The sequence below is a fragment of the Trachemys scripta genome, chromosome 23 (assembly GCF_013100865.1).
Source record: "Trachemys scripta elegans isolate TJP31775 chromosome 23, CAS_Tse_1.0, whole genome shotgun sequence".
In the NCBI taxonomy this organism is placed as follows: Eukaryota; Metazoa; Chordata; order Testudines; family Emydidae; genus Trachemys; species Trachemys scripta.
The window spans coordinates 7,829,985-7,849,957 of record NC_048320.1 but is presented as its reverse complement, the minus strand read 5'-3'; the positions used below and the strand labels follow the sequence as shown (position 1 = coordinate 7,849,957).

The window sequence follows — 19,973 nt, the reverse complement described above, 5'->3', positions numbered from 1 at the left end:
TACGGTGCTAAGAACAAAGCAGCCATGAGTCTTGACTTGGGTTCCTAGGTGCATAATAATAATCATTAATAATTAAAGAATTTGCCATTCACATAAGGCTTTTCCTGTTATAAGTGCTTTACAAGCTGCTCATTACTGTAGTTCTCACAACTGCCCATGAGGTGGGGGTAGCACCATTTTCCTCATCTTGCAGATAAGGAAACCGAGGCACAGATCGAGGTAAGTGACTGGGAAGATCTTGCAGCAGGCCTGTGACAGAGTTGGCATTCCTGATTCCACCTACGTGACTTCCCTGTGGGTTTCTGGGGCGGCACACAGAGGAAGGATTTGGGCATGTCGCTTGACAAGAGGCTGGAGCCATTTACAGGCACTATGAATTCACAGGAGTGGGGCTCTGGGACCCATAGGCTGTATCTAGTAGCCTGCATTCCATAACCCTCCATGGAGTAGGTGCCTCTGGTGCAGTTCTGTCCTGAGCAGCACAGCTCTTCCTCAGGCTTTGGTCACTTTTCCTGGCCTGGGACTAAAATTCACTTCAGTTCTGTGAGATCTACCACGGACAGGTGCTGAACGGACAAAGCAGGAATTTCTGTGGGTACGTCAGGGTCATTGAAATACAAGCATCCCGTTGTAGGCATTTCTCATCCCTTCAAAGAAACACTGAGGAACAGAGGAATTGTCAAGTCCATCTTGTCCAGCGTCCTGTCCCTGACAGTGCCCCGAACCCGCTGCTTCAGAGGAAGGTGCAAGGAACTCTAAAGTGGCTTATGATGGGAGAACCTGCCCATAGGGGCAGTTTCTTCCTAAACTCATCGGTGGTTGGTTAGCTCGCTGTCTGTGGGGAGGACTGGTAGCACGTTACCGCTGCTGTGTGGATGAAAGACCCGGCCATGTGCCAGCCCCCAGAGATCCTAGGGGAGCTCAGTTGCCTTTTGCCTCTCCAGGCAGAGGCAGGAGCCTTGTGGGAGAAAAAATGCCTGCGGATGGAATGTCCCTGCTGCTGCAGAAAGATGAAACCGACGTTGTCCTGAAATAGAACTAGCTGTGTGGTTGGAGAGAGAGAGAGAGAGAGTGTGTGTGTGTGCGCGCGCACCCAGCCCAGTGTTGGCAGGTTGAAGGGTACGTTCACACTGCAAAGGAAGCTGGGATTGCAGCGTGGGCAGGCGTCCTGCCACTGGTTTTCATGAGGGTGGCAGTGGTGGCGGGGAAGTGGCAGTGTGGGCCCCTGTTTAGGCTAGTCACCCCAGCACAAGCCTGCCCCACTCAGGTTGCTGCCCTGTGCCAGGATCCATGCCACAGCATCTTCACTGCTCTCTTCAAACACGCCTAGCCTATAGATCCCCCCTGCCCTGCCGTGGCCCAGCTCAGAACCCTCCCCTGTACACACACCTCGACCACAGAACCTCCCAGGTACACTCCCCCGCAGCACATACCCCCTGCCCAGCCCCTTCTCCCCACAGTGCTTTATGGCGTTGAGATGGCGCCATCCCCTTCACAGCTCAAGCCCATCTCAAGCAGCAGCAGTGCGAGCTTCCCAGTCGGAAGGGCTCTCCCCCTTCCTCCCCCGAACGGCTGTGGAGAAACCAGACTGCGGGCAGGGGATGCTGCCACAAACTCCCCTTCCCTTTTGCACGGCTGCATCTGCCTTCTCCTGCTACGGGAGAGCCCTGGGCCCCTGCTGAATCCTGCGGTGCAGTTTCCATAGCGACGTTGCTCAGGTATAGCAAGGACATCAGTCATTGGGGTGCTGGCTGTGAGGGCACAGGCCAGACGCCTCCTGGCTGCAGCTTAGCGAATTCTCTTCTCTGAGCCCCACCATGCTCTTTAATGCAAGAGCTGCCTTGGCTCCAGCTAAGCAGTTCACTGGCACACTCTCTCCGCCCTGAGTGACTAGGGTGGCTATGAATGAATAGGCAGCATGGAGTCAGTGTTGAACCAATGCCCCAGCATGGGGCTGCTGGAGGAGCTGCAGAACCCAAAGTGTTGCTATGGGTAAGAGGAGGGCGGATCGGCTCGTGTTTCTGGCCAAATTCCCATCTCAGCAGCTGTCTCTTCACTGCCCTGCACCTGGTCTGGTCATTGATGCCTGCACAAACAGGTGCGTGCATACTGCAGGATCAGACTGGTACCACGTGACACCCAGGCAGCACACATGTGGATGCCGACAAATGGCACAAGGAAGGGAGAATCAGAGCATGTTTTCGCACCACATTCCTCCCCATTCTATCTGACCCGCCATGGTGCCAATTCCAGTAATATCCTGCCCAGCTGCAGTTCAACCTGCCATTTCAGTCGGAGATGAGGTTTTTCACTTCCTGTCCTAAACTCTTGAGGAGTATTAAACAGCTGCCATGTTCCACCCAAGTGGTGGCTGCATTTCATTGGTGGGTGAAATAATTCTGGTGCATATATGCAGTGTGTAAAGTGCGTGGGATGAAAGGGGGTATATCTCGTTGCCCAGTTCCATAGGGTAGCTCATGGACTGTACCATGTTACTGTACACACATTTTCTCCTACTTACTGATACCCATGGCTGGCTCATCCACAGGGATTGAACCGGGGAACCTTTCGATCTAGAAGCATTAGTCTCTCTTGCGTGAGCTAAAGGAGAAAACGTCTTGGTACGAAGGCCATAGCAAATTCACTCTCCTCTGTATGTTATCCAGCCTCTATGGAGTGACAAAGCCCCAACTACCTGTGCTGAGATGTGTCACCGCGTCACCGCTTCACACACACACACACACACACACACACACACACACATTAGGAATAGCATTGGGCTGGTGTTCAGCACATTTTGCTGTGCATTACGAGTGCAGCTATTACAAGCATTTGCTTTGGAAATGTCCTGCCGTTAGCCCCCATTACTGAAAGAAATGAAAACCATCTTTCACTACGAATCCTTTGTGCCTGTGGGTTGTTTCGGCCTCTCTGGAAATGGCCATTGTGCATCTTAAAGTCTCCCTGCCGCATCTGCTTCCAACGCAGGTGTTTTTCAGCCGCGGCAATTTAATAGGACGCTTAGTTTTTACAACCCTTTAAACGCTGCAGCCTCTGGAGCCGTGAGCTCCGAGGTCTTGAAGAGGCAACAGTGTTCAGGCAGCTGCACTTCTAATCAGAGGCCGCAGGGTCCTAGACGAAAGCATCCAACTCATTGCTTTCCCCTGAGCTGTCCTTCCTGAGGGGGTCGCCTGGGTAGCCCATCCTTGGAATGGCTGTTGAGACCATCAGTGTTAAGGTCAGCCAGGTAAACGGCCCACATGAGGAGATTCATCCAAAAGTGCAAAGAAGACCAATTAAAGGCATGGAGCATCGAAGCTGGGCATTTTCAAAGGGAGGTGTTGGGTGCTTAATCCCCTTAGGCCCTCTGGGAGTCCAAGCTATAAAGCCGGCTCTGAATACAGAGCCAACATCTCCTGAGCCCACTGCTACACAGAGGTGGAGAAAGCCTGCCCCGTGCATGCGTAAGGGAAGCGCTGTGCCCTGGTGTCTCACACCTTTCCGAGGGTTCACAGCACCGCTTCCATGTGGCTGCTCCCCAGTGGCGGCAGGGTGGGAAGACTGAGGCACAAGGCAGGGGAAAGCAGGGGGTCCCCACATCAGAACTTAGTTAGGTGAGTGCCCCCAAAGCTCGTTTTCTCTCTGGACAAAGGGGAGAACAAGCAGATCAGGTGCCTCTGTCATGGTCAGAGGTGGCTGTTCAAATCTCCACCCTCTCAGATTTCTGCTCGGCTGCGAGCGCGTGTTGGATTATTTCGGGGGCAGGCCAGGCTGTCCTTACAGAACGGCCTTTGCAAAGAGCTGGGCCGGACAAAGTGCTGAGATCCAGCCGTGTTCTCATTTCTGCCGAAGGGGAATTCCACAGACGAAGGCCCCGTCTGGGCTCTGCGAGAGCTGCGCTCTGAGCACCACTGGAGTCCCCGACAAGGGCAGCTGACAGGAAGCGTCCTGGAGATCTTGGTAGATTAGGAGCAGGGCTCTGTATTGGACAGGGTCAGGGTAGCGCTCAGAGCTTCACAGCCATGGGCTCGCTCCAGCCACTCTCCTGGCCCCTCGACAAAACACAGCCTTGAGCCACGTTAGGTGCCAAAAAACATTTATTAGCAAAGTGGACACTAAGAAACGCTCACAGTCTTGCTATTCTCACAGGGAGCTCAACATGGTGTGAGCCGGCGGCCGAGACTACCTCTACAGCATCTAACCGAGTGGAAGGCAGCATTGCTAGGCGGGTTTTCTCCTGCAGGGGAGCAACAGGGTCCCTCGGTGTGTGTGTGTAGGGGAGCATCTATGAAACCATTATCAAAGGAGACAATCTCCGGGCGAGAGCTGAAAACAACGCGTCTGGGGGTTGGTTTTGCTTTTCTGCTTTCCGGAATTGTGCTTATGGGTTTTGTGCTTTCCACTCACGCCGGGTCACAGTTGAGTTTGTCTGGGACGCTACGGGGGCTTTGCAAGAGTCGGATGCGGGCTGGAGGAAAGCGTCTCACGCCTGGCTGAAGCTTACGGTCAGCCTTGCTCTACGGGCTGCTGGCCAGGGACCTGTGCTGAAGCGTGCTAGAGGGGAAACCACCACCCTCGTTTCTTAATGACAGCCAGGTAGGACAGGGATTACTCCTCTCCTCTGCCCATCCTCTGGACCTTACACCTCCAGCTCCTTCATTCTCCCACTATCTGATGCCATTTATCCCTCTTTCCCTCTCCTCCTCCAGACAACATCGTCTCCAGGATGAACAGCCCCAGTATGGTGGTGCACAAAGGTCCCGTGGTGCTAGGCGCGGTATGAACACAGATGTCGCGGTGGTCCCCGCCCCATAGACCTGCCAGCAAGGTGGCCTCCCAGCCGTGCATTCACTCTCCTCCTGCAGTTGTGGCCCATTTTGGTGGCACCAACACAGGGAGGAAGCCTTGGCGAGGAAGAGGAGGCTGGTGCCATCTGGCTCCTCCAGCCCGTTGGCTTCTTGGTGGCCATCAAAAAGAGCCGCGTTGGGTGCACTCTATAATGTGCAATTTGAATCTACTCTACATAAGCCTTTGGAGAACAATGATCTCTGAACTCTCTCCACTCCCCTCCACCGGGGCAGAAGACAGCTACAAAGTGTACCCCTGAGCCAATAACATTGTCCTCCCCGTCTTGCCCCCACAGTCAAAACTGAAATCAGCGAAACCAGTTCTCAGTTGCGGTTCCTCTTGGCTTGGTTTGGCGCATGTGCGTCTCTAACTGCCGGGAAGCACCGGGTCGGAGAGATGTCTCTGAATGTCTAGGTGCTCGGAAGAGGCTTCAAGATGCTCGGGGAGAGAAGGGAAACGAGAGCCACGGAAGAGTCCCCGTGTGTTTATTGCCCTCTGGTGGGGCTCTGGGTTGGGGAAGGTCTGGGAATGGAGTTCTGGCTGGGAGTAGATGGTTTTCTCTGAGGCTGCCAACAGGTGTACCCCGCTTGACAAGGAGTCCCTGGATTTCATCTGGAACTTTTCTATCTCTGTGTAGCTTGGGCTCTGGTGGAGAATGGGAAGAAAAGGAGAAATGAGGGTGCGTTGTTATGAGATTAAAGTTCAGCAACTAGGGTCTTCTGGCCAAGAGGCCATAGCGTCCCCTACAGAGAGAGAAGTCCATTGAGCAGGTGGTGCCAGCCCATACAGTGGGGCGGCTTCTTGCCTTTTCATGGGGACACCTTGGAGAAGAGAAGCCCCCGCACCATCATTGGGAAACCCCTTACAGCTCACGCACACTCCCATTGGTCAAATCCTGCTGCTCTAGTGACGGTGCAACCCCCAGTGCTGGAGCCACATCTCAACAGATTCAGAGGCCTGGTCTACACCAGAAAATTAAGTTGGCTTGAGCAGTGTAGTTAAGCCGACCTGAGTCCCTGTGCAGCTGATTCATGCCAGAAAGGGGACTCTACTCTCTTTTCTTCCAGCACCCCAAAAGAACGGCTTTGGGGTGCTGGGTGTTCTCATTCCAGGCTTCTGCTGGGCTTCATCCCCTCTCCAGCCCCAAGGGCTTAGGCCAGAGGGGATGACCTGGGGGATGATGGGTTTTGAAACGGCCCTGGGTTAGTTGGAGAGGGAGAGGAGAAACAGGAGCAGGGGGACCTCGCCTAGAGAGAAGCAGTGGGTGAGGTGGCAACATCTCCCCAGTCTCTCCATCCCCCACATTGGTGAGAGGAAGCTGCCTCCCTCATGGCCAGATGCTTCCCCACACTGTGAGGAGAAATGGGAGGGGAGCAGCCCCTATTCTGGACCCTCAGCCCAGCCCTCTCTGCATCTGGAAGGCCGGGGCAGCCTTGGAGAGCCAAGTCGCCTTCCTTCACCCCAGGGTCACGTGCGCAATGACATGCCAGGGGACCCCCTTGGTCTGTTCCTCTGGAGGAGGAAGCTGCTCTCCGCTGTGAGGAGACGGAAACATCTCCCCTGGAGCCCCCTCAGCCTCGGTTTGGGCTCCGCACTTGTACTGGTCTTTGCTGTGAAGCGGGATGAGGTCGGGAAGTACTGGGACTAGATCTGCTGGGCTGCCTGAGGCGGAAGGACACCGCTCCCAGCCAAAGCGCTCAGTCTCAGTGTTTAGCCAGCACAGGAGTCTGTGAGTTACCTCCCCGGGAGGAGTCAGGTCCTTCTCCTGCAGCGGCGTGCACGGTGGAGCAGGCTCCATGCCCCTCGGGCCCATGCTGTACATGGCCAGGCTGTGGGAGGACGGCGAGATGGGGCTGTAAGCGGGCGGCACTTGGGACAGCTGGCGCTGCAGGAGCTGGAGGATTATATTAATATCCGAAGACATCCTGGACTCCAGCCTGTGGGACAGATCAACCAGCGTTAGCACGGTGCATCCCAGGGCCACCCTCTTTCATCTGGGGCTTTGCCTGGGCAGTGGCTTTGTTTGGGCTGCACGGAGCAGGCAAAGTGTCTGGAACCCCAGTGTGGCCAAGCCAGTGCGGCCCACTGAGGGTGGCATGGGAACCAGCAAATCCAGGGAGTGGCCAGAGCACGGGGAGTGGGGTTCGTCAACGCGCCTTTTGATTTTCCAAGGTTGCGGCAGATCCTCCCAGCTCAGGCTGGCGAGGGCAGGGTCAGACAGCCGGCTCCATCAACGGACAGAAGATGCTGCAGTCACCACCCACCAGAGCCAGCCCAGGAGAAAAGGCTTATCCCAAACAGCCTGGCCAAGGCGTTTTCCAGCCCTTCCCTTCTAAGGCAGGAGCTTCGTTTGCATCTTCTTGTCGTGTAGATGGGTCACAAGGACACTCAGTGTTAGGATGGCCAGTGCTAACCGAGAGTCTTGGAAGAGAGACAGACTCAGATCTTAAACCAATCGCTATTGGGATCACGCTGGACTGGCTATAGCAGGTTTTCTTCCACATTCCCCTGAAGCGTCTGCAGCTGGCCACTGTCAGAGCCAGGCCGCTGGGTTAGATGGAACCCTGAGCTGATTGGATCCAGTCTGGCGATTCCCACGGTCTGTGGATTTACACTATTATTTACATTACAGTAGCAATTAGAGGCAACTAGAGCGGCGACCAGGCCCCATTCTGCTAGGCGTTGTGCAGTCACAGAGTCAGAGACCGTCCCTGCCCCCAAAAGCTACAGTCTAAACAGACATTACAAAAGGTGGGAGGGGAAACAGAGGCACGAGGGAGGTCAAGAAACTGCCTCAAGGAAGAGAACCCACGTCTCCTGATCCTAATCCACTGGGCCATGCTGTCTCTTCAACAGCCAGGCCCAAACCAAGAAGCCAAACTCCCAGGAGTGCTGGGGAAGGCTGGCTGCAGAATTGACTCTGGACTTCGGGGCTGTCCCTGTCTCCACGTGGGTCTGGCAGGGTGGAGTTCTGGGACCCCTCTCTGGAGAAGAATGACTGAGAATATTCCTGCGTTTACATCACAACCCAAAGGGACCATTTTTTTGAGAGAAGTAAAAGACAGGCTAGGGCCCTTTCTCCGATCTCAGCAGAGCCTGCTGCTGTCACTACATGGCCACCAGGGGGTGCATCATACCTAGTCGGCAGAGCACATGGGAGTTTTTATTAAGTCAGTGAAAAAACGGCTGAGTGACGCAGAGCAAATACTTCTTGGGCCTAAAGTGAGACACCGAAATCTTCACTTAGGCACCTAGATAAAAGTGGCCTGATTCCTAGAGGCACTGAGCGCACACAACTGCCACTGCACTGAATGAGGGCTGCAGGCAGCCGCTGAAAATCACATCTTTATCGAGTTGCTTCCACATGGGTGTAACTTTCGGTCGCCAGCGGTGGAAATTCCAGCTGCACTATTGAAGTGGCAGATTCACCAATCTGAGCTCCTTTCCCTTCTCATTCAAATGCTGGTCCCTTCCTTACTATTTACACGGCAACTGTCACGGCTTCGTGAACAATTCACCTGCCTAGGATGGTCGAGCAGGAGGAAGGCGGCCGCTCTTCATATAAGCGAACAGCGGCAAATGTAAATGCAAAGCCTTCACTTCCTGTCCCCATGACTGAATTCTGGGGGAGCCACTGTAACTAAAGCCAGTCTGGGCCCTGCTGAGGAAATACGTTAGCAGCTGCTTCCAGATGTCACCACTAATCACAGTAGGGCAGGATGCTCCATGAACATGCAATACCGAAAGTAGCCAGCAGGGAGAGCCCACGTCACATCACAGAGCTTTGTTAAACAGCCCTGTTCGATGTGGGTCTTTTAAGGGCGGGGCGGCAGATGCCATTCACGGGGTTGGCCCAGAAGGGGCAGCACCCTGAGCCACTCAAGCGCTGCAGGAACCCAGGCTCTGGCCTCGGAGGTGTTGCACTCACCTGCTGAGCTGAGCCTGCAGGAGCTCCAGTCGGGATTCGATCTGACCCTGCCCGTAGTCCAAGCGCAGAGGGTTGGCCCGGGAGTTGTGGACCAAGGACGCGTGCGGCAGGGGCTCTGGGTGGAGATTTGGCTGTCTGTCCTCCCAGAAGGCGAACATGTTTGGAACGTCCCCGGGGGTGGCTGCAAAGAGGAGAGTTCACAGCTGCTGTTGGAGCAGACCCGAGATAACCCCACCCACCCCTGCACCAGGAATTCCCGGTCAGAAAATCCCGACCCTGCAGTCCCAAACAAGCTCTCCCTGTAGCCCCAATGGTAGTTTGCCCACCTCTGGCCTAGGCTGAGGTTTGTATTGTGATACCATCACTGTCTGGATTCCCCAAAGAGCCAGATCCTAGGCAGGGCATGTTGCTCCTCCCAAGGGTCTGGACTTGCCTCCATCTCCCGAAGACGGGACACTCTCCCTTCTCCCTCCCACAGCGCCCCGCAGTGGTCACACTCGAACCCTGGACACTGGTCAGCCCTTGAGGGGCCCAATTGGATCTCAGCCCATCTCCCCTCGCTGATAGCCAGCGCTGGGCCCCCCGGCTCCCGGCAGCGCCCCAAGACACAATCACCGCTACCCGCGTAGGACTGGCTGTCGTCCGCCGCCTGCTTGCTGACATCGGTGCCACTGGCGCTGGGGGTGACCAGGCTGAGCACGGCTGGGGCAAAGTCGTCCTTGTCGGAGTCAGGAGAGGGCTCGGCCTCGGTGGGGCTGAGGGGCTTGGCCTCCTCATCGCTGGTCTGCGAGCAAGGCGTGGTGCTGCTGCACAGGTCATCCCACTGGTCCTTGCTGAGGGGGCCCTGCAGGTTGGTGAGCTCCGAGTAGGTGTGGTACGGCTCGGCATCCGAGATGCCCGTGTCCAGCCCGTCCGGGTCTGTGGGGCAGGGGGTGCAGACAGGTTAGTACAGACACCCCAGGGCAGCCCCTTCAGACCCCATCCCCACCGTGATGCCAAGGGGCTTCAGGAGCCCACGAGAGAACCATGGGGAGCTTTGCCCAGCATCACGGGCATGAGGGGGAGGAAAGGGCTGGCGGGCATCTGCCTTGTGCGGGCTGGATGGTGCCCAGCACTGCTTAATAGACGGTGAACAGGAGAGGCCGGCTGGTGCTCACGGAGGGGGCCAGGCCAACCAATACCATGTCTCAGGGTGGGCACGATGTGATCCAGTCAGTGCCCTACTTTGCCTCTTGGGCAGTGGCCTGGGCCCTGCTGTGCCAGCAGCAGATAAGCTGGTAAAAGGCCCGCCCCCCAGGCACTGGTCAGCCGAGGCTCTCAAACCCCCACCCTCCCACCAGTGCCCAGGGTGGAGAGCGGGCTGCCCCAGGGCGCTCAGCTGTCAGGACACTGCCCTGGCAGGGCGCAGGCCAGCTACCTCCCCTCCCCACAGCCCTTCACAAGCGCCAGGCACCCAGACCCACCCTGCGCCATGGCACACAGAGCCGCCCCAGGCCCTGGCAGGGGAGTTGGGGCGGGGGGAGACCGTCGCTCTCTGAGTCAGGGGCCCAGATTGGCTTGAACCAGCTCTGGCGTAGCTGAGGCCAGTCCCTCCTGTAGTGCTGGTACCACAGTGACAGGGGGCATTGGGGAGACGGGGGACGGGAGAAAAGCAGCTGGAGGGAGAAGGCGCTGGGGGGCAGAGACGGCTGTTCACACCCTCCCCGTCCTGCCCAGCAGCTGCCACCGATCCGAGGAGACCGAGCCTGGCCGGCTACGACTCACCGGTCTTGGGGGGCCGGCAGAGGGAATGCTTGCGCCGGCGCACGCGGCGGTAGGAGCAGTCGTAGTCCTCGCTGAGCGGCGAGCGGGGGATGCTGTCTGCCTGAGAGGGAAGAGGGCGCCGAATGCGAGAGGGGACTGTTAGCGCTACGGAAAGAAACCCTGGGGCGCCTCTCCGCAAGCCATGCTCCCGGTCCCCTCTCCCCAAGCCCGCCGGCAGGAGATACTGAACCGGACCCTCCTGAGGTGTGATGAGAGACCCCCGAGGCTCGGTGCCCTGTGGGGCATGGTACAGTGTGAAGGAGGGCGGATGGGGGGTGCCCCATTAGTGGAGTTAGGGGGTGTCTCTCACACACTCATCAGCCAGTGTCTCTGGAAAAAACAAACAAACGGTGGCAGCCAATCAGATCGCCGAGCAGGATTTAACGATAATGTTTACAGGGAAAAAATGACTCCAGAGCCTTCAGCCAATCACAGCCTTGATTGTTCATAAAAGCGGGGACTTCTCTGAATAAGCTTATTTGTGATTGGCTGAAGGCTTTGGAAACCCTCTTTTTTCCCTTAGCAATCTGACCCACCGTCTGATACCTGAAGTCAATCGGACTTAAGCATGTGGTTAAAAGTTCAGCATACTCTTCTGGATTGGTGCCAAAGTCATGACGTTTACATAGTGATGTCATCACATGACATCATCAGTATGCAATGACATCATCATGACAATGCCATCTCTATGGGACAGTGCCTTTAGTCCCAGTGTTGTAAATGTGACCCAAATCACATCACGTTAAGACCAGAGAAGCACGTCATGACAAGACCATCACCGCACACTGCAGTAATGTGACGTGCTTCATCATGACAATGAAATCATGCCCTCACTCAAACCATTGTGTCATATCAGTGTTACATTGTGACACAATGACATGGTGTCATGTTGAAACAATGCCCTCACGTTGTGAGAACAGCATCATGTCAAAACACGGGACAACAGCACCATGTCACGAGGCAACATGTCACAGCAAAACATCGTCATGTGACACAACACGACACCACCATGTTGACATGTGGCCACATTGCACCAAGCCATCATGACACCACACTGTCATGGCATAACACTGTCTTGTCACAACAAAACGGCACTGTTTCATGACTCTGCATGACCCCATGCTGGGCACTGTCACGTCTCCCATACTCACTCCCATCACAACCTAACGTCAACATGTCTTGCTGGCATAGTATTGCAACATGATGACCTTACATCAGCCTGAAATAACCTTTGAGATATTTTAATAGTGCTGTGGTCCTGCAAAACTGGGGGGAAGGGGGTTTAGCTGCAGGACTCATGGATCCACATTTCCAGAAGAGCTCAGGGCCAGATTTCCAAGCTCTCAGCACCTACAATCACGGCTCCTAACATGCCCCCATGGGCTGGGCTCTTGTGAAAATTTAGGGCCAAAATCATGATGTTCACAATCCCCGGGGGGGTGCTGAGCTCTTCTGAAAACCTGGCTCTTATTGACTCGAAAGCAATTAAAAGCTCAGACAAGGCTTTGAAAACGTAGCCCTTGGTGCCTAGCAAACATGCGAATGACCTGAGCTAGGAGCACAGAGCGCTTGTCAGTCTATGCTCCCCAGCACCGTTCCCTCCGGCGTCCCTCGGCCCCATTCCTCCCCAGCGATTTGGATGGGGACAATTTGCAGCAGCTGCCTCTGTTCTCCTAACTCTCCACACCTACGCCTGAGACTCACATCTCTCAGGTTGAAGGTTATCTCTAAGTTGCTCCAGAAGTTGTCGGAAAAGGCCGGGTACATATCCAAGACCTCCAGGAGGTCCTCCCGCTGGATCTTATGCAAGTCGCAGTAGGTCAGTGCCCGGACATCTGCGTTGGATTTCCCAGGCCGGGCATAGAGGCTGATGGGCTCCCCAAAGATGTCGTTCTTCCCTGTGCAATGGAGAGAGGCTCATGAGGGCATGGGTGGTGGAGTTGTCCCCAGCGGCTCTAAGGCTTAGAGAGATTGCTCTGCTGAAGTCCTGATTCACTCAGCAGTCTACGTCTGTGTCCTCCTCTCCTCCAGCTCCCCACCTTCCTCTGTGTCCTCTCCCCTGACCCACCCACTAGACTCCTGCTCGCCGCTTTGCCCCTTCTGCCACGCCTCCCTTCTCCAGATCCACCCCACCCCAAGGCCTCCTCTGCCAATCCCTTTGCTACTTGCGCTGTGGCAGATCTTTGTAAGCTCTGTAGGGCAGGGGCCTTGTCCCTTTAGCTGCTCTGTAACATGCCATGCGTGGGCCTCTCGAGGGCTCTAACACTGAATTAAAAGACTGTCCCCCGTTAGGCCAGGAGTGCTGAAATTCACCAGCCCTCGCTGAGGTCACAACATGTGAACCTCACAAAACTGTGAGAGTCAAGTCAGCTTTATAGCGTAGTCAGCACTCCCTTCCACAGCTGCTGAGTCCAGGCCAGGACGCTGGGTAGACCCTCTGTGGAGACATGGGGCCACATGGGCTGGGAGCTAGAGAGAACCCAAAGGGTCTGTCTGTGTCCGGCAGCCTCAATAAAAATCCCCTTGGAATTCGTGACAGGTGAGTCTTGGCTTTCCCCTGCCCACAGGGACACGACAGGATGAAACATCGGCAGATGTAAGTGCTCCTCCCAACTCTCAGAACCTCTTGGGTTTGGAGGGCTGGGAGAACAGGCCTCCTCTTTCATGATCTCCGATGCTTCTTGCTTTAGGCTGTGACAGAGATGTCACAAGATCAGCCGTCTTGCGTGGGATTACAGTGATTCTGGCCCTTGCCTGCAGGGGGCAGCATTCTGGGAAAGAACAGGGTAGGGGGGTGGAGGAGTTGGGACCCGCCAGTTTCTTCCCAAACCTAGAAACAGGCAGAGTCCAGGGGTCTGAGCTGGGTTTGCTTCGACTCTGATTTGATCTGAGCTGGTTCCTCCACTCCTAGTCACAGCCAGGGGTGGATTGAGACCAAACCGGGCACGGATCCACCCGGCTGCTGGCATCTTCCAAACACACCCTCCCAGCCTCCTGCCCCCTCCCAGCCCTGGTGGATGCTTCTTCCCAGCCCCACTACAGCAGAGAGAGGATCTGTGAGGCAGCACTGGATGCTAGTGGAAGCCTAGAGTTGGGGAATGGGAACCAGCTCCCTCCTCTCCGTCCGCAGGCTGGGTGATCTTTTGGGGGGGAGGGGGGTCTCACACCACCAGCTGAGACTCATGGCCCGAAGCAGGGAGTTATCAGGGGAGTGGGACGGTTCTCTGCTTTCTTCTGGCAGAGCCCCTTCTCTCTCCCCCACCTCCCACCCCCACATCGCGCGCCGGAAGGAAGGACTCTTCCACCTAGGATGGCCACCACAATGTCCTCCCGGAGAATCTCGATGGAGCCGCGGGAGATGAAGTAGAGGGTGGTCAGGACATCCCCGTAATGCACCAGGGTGTCTCCGGGAGGCGCGTGAGTCGTCTTGAACTTCATGGCCAGGGCTCGGAGGCAGCCCTTGCTGGCCCCCCGGAAGGCCTTGCAGTTCTGGAGCAGGGTGCGATTCAGGTGGAGGCAGATGTCAGCCTGCAGGCATTCGGGGAAGCCTTTCAGCACCTGCATGGGGAGGAGGGGGCAGCCGGTCACACAGCAGTCCCATAGGATGAACCCCACCTCCCCCGTCCCCGGCCGTCCTATAGGCAAGCACAGACTGGGCTTCCCGTGTCGCAGTTAGATTGAGAAAGGGATCCAAGCCATAGCCTCCGCGCTGGACGCAGCCAACAACTACGGGCTCTGTCTGTAATAGGACAATCCAACCCATCCGCTCGCGGCACAATCCCCAAGCACAGGGGAAGGGGGGACGGACTTCAGCTCTCTCCAGCTCTCTTGGACGCAGGCTCCAATGGGATGTGCTGAGAGGTGGGGGGCTGGGAGTCTGTTCCCAGCTGTGGAAGGGGGTGGGAACCAGAGGGGTGGAGTGTGTGTGTGTGCGGAGGAGGGCGCTGAATGGCCTGTGGCAGCCCCAGGATAATAATAAATAATAATAATAAAATAATTAATGGAAATATCCCATCTCCTAGAACTGGAAGGGACCCTGAAAGGTCATCGAGTCCAGCCCCCTGCCTTCACTAGCAGGACCAAATACTGATTTTGCCCCAGATCCCCAAGTGGTCCCCTCAAGGATTGAACTCACAACCCTGGGTTTAGCAGGCCAATGCGCAAACCACTGAACTATCCCTCCCCCCTAAAGGAGAAGCCCCCCCTCCTCTTCAGTCCCTATGCTGGGCCCTGCACTGCGAATCCAGCCCTCTAGGAGCAAGTCAGCATGGTGCCTTCAGTAGAACCAGCACAAAGGGAACTGGCCTGGTTTTAGGTGAGGTCACTTTATAATAATCTAGTGACTCATCCGCTGGTGCCTTCCTGATTTTAGAAGCTGTCTCCTCACTGACCCCCCAAAAACAAATGAAAACACTTGGGAAATTCCAAACCCCAAAAACTGTTGTTTAAAAAAAAATAATTAAAAGTGATGGTTGCTTGCAGTTACCCCTTCCTTCTTTTACAGAACCCACGCCCTGAAAAGCAAGGAAATGAATAGCGAGGGCATCCGAGATATCACCAACCACATGACAGCCCCCTTCTTATCGCGTATAACTAATCACCAACTGAAGAGGAGTCAACACTGTGATGCAGATGCGAAAAAGACTAATATCGTTCTGGGCTGTAGTAACAGGAGGGTCGTATGTAAGACACGGGAGGTCATTGTCCCGGTCTACTCGGCACTGGGGAGGCCTCAGCTGGAGCACTGCGTCCAGTTCTGGGCACCGCACGTTAGGAAAGATGTGGACAAACTGGAGAGAGTCCAGAGGAGAGCAACAAAAATGATCAAAGGTTTAGAAAACCTGACCTGTGAGGAAAGGGTAAAAAACAGGGCATGTTCAGTCTGGAAAAAAGAAGACTGAGGGGGACCCGATAACAGTCTGTGAACACGTTAAGGGTTGTTAGAAAGAGGACGGGGCTCAATTGTTCCCCTTGTCCACAGAAGGTAGGACAAGAAGTGATGGGCTTGATCTGCTGCCAGGGAGATTTAGGTTAGACATTAGGGAAAGCTTTCGAACTGGGAGGTAAGCTCTGGACTAGGCTTCCACCGGAGGTTTGGGAATCCCCATCTCCGGAGGTCTGTTGGACAAACCTCTCTCAGGGCTGGTCTAGGTTTACTTGGTCCTGCCTCAGGGCAGGGGACTGGACTTGATGACTTCTCGAGATCTCTCCCAGCCACAGGCACTGACTCCGTGGGTGCTTCAGGGCTCAAGCACCCATGGGAAAAAAAAAAGTGGGTGCTCAACACCCACCAGCCACAGTTGTTTGGCGGCGTTGACAATCAGCTGTTGGGGAGGTGCCACGATCAGCTGTTTGGTGGCTGTGGGAGGTGCGTGGGGGAGGGCAGAGAGCAACAAGCGGGGGGCAGGCGCCTTGGGGGAGGGGTTAGAGCAAGGGTAGGGCCTTGGGGGAGGGGTGGAGTGGGGGTGGGGCTCGGGCAGAGCAGGGGTGGAGCAAACCCAGGGAAAAATAAAAGCCATTTTAAATTCTCCTTTGCCAGGATGCCAGCCAAAAAAACTTGACAATGATGAGGCAGCTGGTGTGGTGAGACCAGTGCCAGTCATGCCAACCAGTATGGCCTCACGATTTCCCTTGTGCTCCTGTCTGGCTGCATCCACCAGTGGTCTCTTGTCCCGTGCTTCGATTGGAAGCTTTGGGGGGAGGGAACCATCTTTTTGTTCTGCGTTTCTACAGCCCATAGGGCCACGGGGTTGTGGTTCATGACGGGGGCTGCGCGCGGCTGCTGCAGTACGAAGCAGTAATAAAATATAGGTGCACATTAGCGATGAGATTCATCACCCCAAAAGCCAGCCCCCAGATCTATACCGAATGATGCCATCTGCTGGTGAGGAGACACGCTATCCTAATTAAACTCTGTACTCTTCTTCTCACGCTGTCAAATGACGAGGGGTTTGCCATTATGGTCAACTGCCAATTGATCAGTAGAGCAGATAATATTTCCCATTTAATGGTATTTCTTACAAATAAATATAGAGGAACTGGACTCGGGATAACAAAGAGCAGTAACACAAAAACTCCTCCAGCAATTGCTGGGTCAGTTAGACCCACATTTATGGAACTGTGCGGCTGTGTCTACGCCGCCCGCGGCAGCAACCTAGGGAGAGGTGGGCTTCACAGCCCATGTCCAGCCCACGCCACAACTTCAGAGCGCTGCTGTAGCGTAAGCCTTGCTAACCCGTCTCTCTGCCGTGGGCTGCTGCTGGCCATGTAGCCGCGGTAGGGCCGGCTCCAGGCACCAGCTCAGCAAGCAGGGGAAGGGGCGGCCCGTTGGGCTCTTCGGCAGCAATTCGGCGGCGGGTCCCTCGGTCCCTCTCGGAGGGAAGGACCTGCCCCCGAAGTGCTGCCAAAGAAGAAAGCGGCGCGGTGGAGCTGCCGCCAAAGTGCCGCCCATCGCGATCACGGCTTTTTTTTTTTTCCCGCCCCGCCGCTTGGGGCGGCAAAAACCCTGGAGCCGGCCCTGAGCCATGGCCTGTAAGAGCCACGGGGTTTTGTGTTATGTGGGTGGTGGGAGAGTTAGCACGGCCTTAGCTTGTCTTGACTCTGCCCTTGAATGAGTGGGTTGTGTATGTCAGGTGGAAGCTGAGTACGTTGCTGTCCCTTAGCAGGCGCTGAAGCGCTTCCCAGGCCCAGTGTAGGGGTTGGGCTCCCTTGGGGTTAGGGGTTGGAGCGGGGACTGGGTTAGGGGTTGGAGGCGGGGCTGGGAGAAAACAGCTCCTTCCCTCCCATGGCTCCAGCTAATCCTAGCAATTGTGGGACTCCGCCCATTTCTTCTCAGCCAGTGGGCGTGGTGCGACCTAGGGCGCTCCCCTTAGTACCTGTCCTGAGGGTCCCCTGGTCTTGGGCTAATGACTGAACACCAGGCTAGGAGTCAGGAACTCCTGGGTTCTGTTCTTGGCTTTGACACTAACCTCATTGTGTAGCCTTGGGCTGGTCACCCGCCCCTGGCTCTGTGCCTTAGTTTCCCCCTGTTTAAAATGGGGGTAGGGATACTGACCTATCTCACAGAGCAGCAGGGTGAGTAATTAGTTAATATTTGTATAGCACCTTGAAAATATAAAGCACTCAGGATTACGATGAGAAACAGACCCCAGCCACAAAGTTTGAGGTGCTTGGACTTGTGGTTTGGTTTGGCTCATTATAATGCAAATGGACCAGAAGCAAATTTTGAATCAGGATCTGAATTCTTCCAAAGCTTGGGGGGGAGGGGTGTCCATACCTAGCATTCTGGCTTGGGCCCATCCCTAATTATTAGTATTAATGTCTAATCTAAACTATTTTCTTCAGTAATATCATGTGGCTGTGAGTTCCTCAGGTTAATTACACATTTTGTTGCTTGGCTTCCATTTCACCTTGACCTGGTGCTTGTCAAGCACATGGAGCAGGGTGAAAATCTGCAAGCTGACCCGATGATGTCCCCAGCGAGGGGAATACATTCCTCGCCCGAGAGGCGAGATGGACTCTTTTTTATAATTGACTGTCCTCTCTTCTCCTCAGGTTCACAGCACCCCGTTCTGGATGGCTAGTGTCTAAGGAGGAGGGCTTCTCCCGATGGCGAAGGCTCAAAGGGGTCTGAGCGAAGGCCTTTCTCTCATAATGCTGCTCTCCCATTGATCCCCTTCGCTCCCTCATCGCGGCCTTTCCAGATGCTAATTAAACTGGACTGAAGTTTATTTAAATGCCGTCCTTTCCCTGTCACCCACAGCACAACCTGCTTTGCTTAGCAACCAGCGGCGCAGAGAGGAAGTTGGATCGATACGCGCTCCAGAGCCTTTCCCCAGTACCCAACGGAAACTGACGCTGGACCATAGCAGTGGGCTTTCAGTTCAGCTTCAAACCACCGGCAGCTCAGCCCGCAGCCAGGGAAAGCCTAGGAGAGCACACCCTCGCCTCCTCCCTTCTCCTGACCTCCCCAGCCACCAAGCTAAGTAGTGGGTATCTAGCTAGCTAAGTAATGGGTCTGCGTGGAGACAGACGGACCCACTGTTCATTCACACGGCTCCAATCACGCACCCATGTGATACTGACGCGATCTCATCTTGTCCGGCTTTCTTCCAGCCCGAACTAAAAGCACTGAGAGTGGGACAGGAGGCAGTGGAGATCGGTTCAGGATTCTGCAGGGTGCCCACCACGGAGCTAGGAGCCTTCCCAAAGCAAGCAGCACCATAAATTGCCTTCCTATTTCCCTCAGGGTTATTGGCAGCGGCTCTGCAGGACCCGGGACCCAGATCCCTGCCTGGCAGCGGCTCAGCCCCGTGGGGGTGGCGGTTCCCCTCTCATCAGCCAGGCACTCACCGCGTTCATGTCGATACCGTTGGTGTAGGACCAGGCGTGCTGGAAGTACTCCTCCAGGCGCTGGCGCAGGGGGTTGGGGATCTGGTGGAAGCGGATGAACTCCTTCACCCTCAGCATCTGGGTGTGGTAGCGGGCCGTGCCCGAGTACAGGCGCTGGATGATGGCAGAGACGTTGCCGAAGATGCTGGCGTACATCAGAGCTGCAAGGAGAGGGCTGGGGTCAGGATCCCGCAGAAGGGATCCACCTTTGGTGAAGCGAGGGTTGGAACTGCTCCTGGACACGCCCCACGGACAGCAGCTCCAACCCCCTCCTGGCTGCCTTCTCACCAAGACACCTGATCCCCTCCCGCGGCCCCCATGTGTCACGGCTGCTTCCCTTGCTGATCCAGGGGGATGTGAGCTGCTCCAGGTTCCCAGCCACGGGGGGTCATGGATGGCTAGGGGGACTCATGCTGGGGATTGGGGGCATGTCTGGCAGCGGGATGAGGGGCTATAGGGCCAAAGCACACTGGGGATTGGAGTTGTCTCTTGGGTCAAGCTGGGGGGGGGGGATCAATCCATGCAAAAGTCCCTTACCCTGTTTCTTAGCTGCCAGAAACCCTCTCTCTCTCTGGTCTAGTGCCCCCTGCCTAACCCCTCCAAATGCTTAGTACAAGCAGTCTCTGGTTGTCATGGATCTGGGAGCTGGCCAGTTTCCTACACTTGACTCTCAGGAGCCTCCCCAAGCCAAGCTGGGTTCTCAGTGCAGAGAATACCTCTACAGGCAGCTGTCTGCACCCAGGTGCTGGGCCGGACAAGCACTCCCCACCCTTCTCAATATGAGCTAACCCACTCCTCTCCCCAGAGCAGCCCCTGTGGCCTCTGGCCACCACTGCATCCCAGGAGGGCGCGTGGGAACAGGCAGGAGTGGGGAGGTCCCTCAGGTGAGGGTCATGTGGCCCAGGAGGGCGAGTGGGCAGCAGATGAGAAGTCCCCCAACTGAGGGTCATGTGGCCCAGGAGGGTGAGTGGGCAGCAGATGAGAGGTCCCCCAGCTGAGGGTC

The 19,973-nt window shown here is 55.8% G+C and overlaps 1 protein-coding gene across 2 annotated transcripts in view; it reads right to left on the bottom strand.

The window, feature by feature from the left end:
• Positions 1-4,079: 4,079 nt before the first annotated feature.
• The window catches only part of KCNH6 (potassium voltage-gated channel subfamily H member 6), a 97,324-nt gene continuing 81,430 nt past the window's right edge, over positions 4,080-19,973 (bottom strand). For both annotated transcript variants that reach the window (XM_034756129.1, XM_034756130.1), the window contains 8 exons: positions 18,932-19,131; positions 13,885-14,137; positions 12,284-12,477; positions 10,541-10,640; positions 9,398-9,694; positions 8,777-8,957; positions 6,587-6,785; positions 4,080-5,493 (listed from right to left, as the gene is read on the bottom strand). In XM_034756129.1, the coding sequence (XP_034612020.1) occupies positions 5,215-5,493; positions 6,587-6,785; positions 8,777-8,957; positions 9,398-9,694; positions 10,541-10,640; positions 12,284-12,477; positions 13,885-14,137; positions 18,932-19,131 (1,703 nt within the window). In that variant the 3' untranslated portion in view covers positions 4,080-5,214. The remainder of the gene's footprint in view (positions 5,494-6,586; positions 6,786-8,776; positions 8,958-9,397; positions 9,695-10,540; positions 10,641-12,283; positions 12,478-13,884; positions 14,138-18,931; positions 19,132-19,973) is intronic.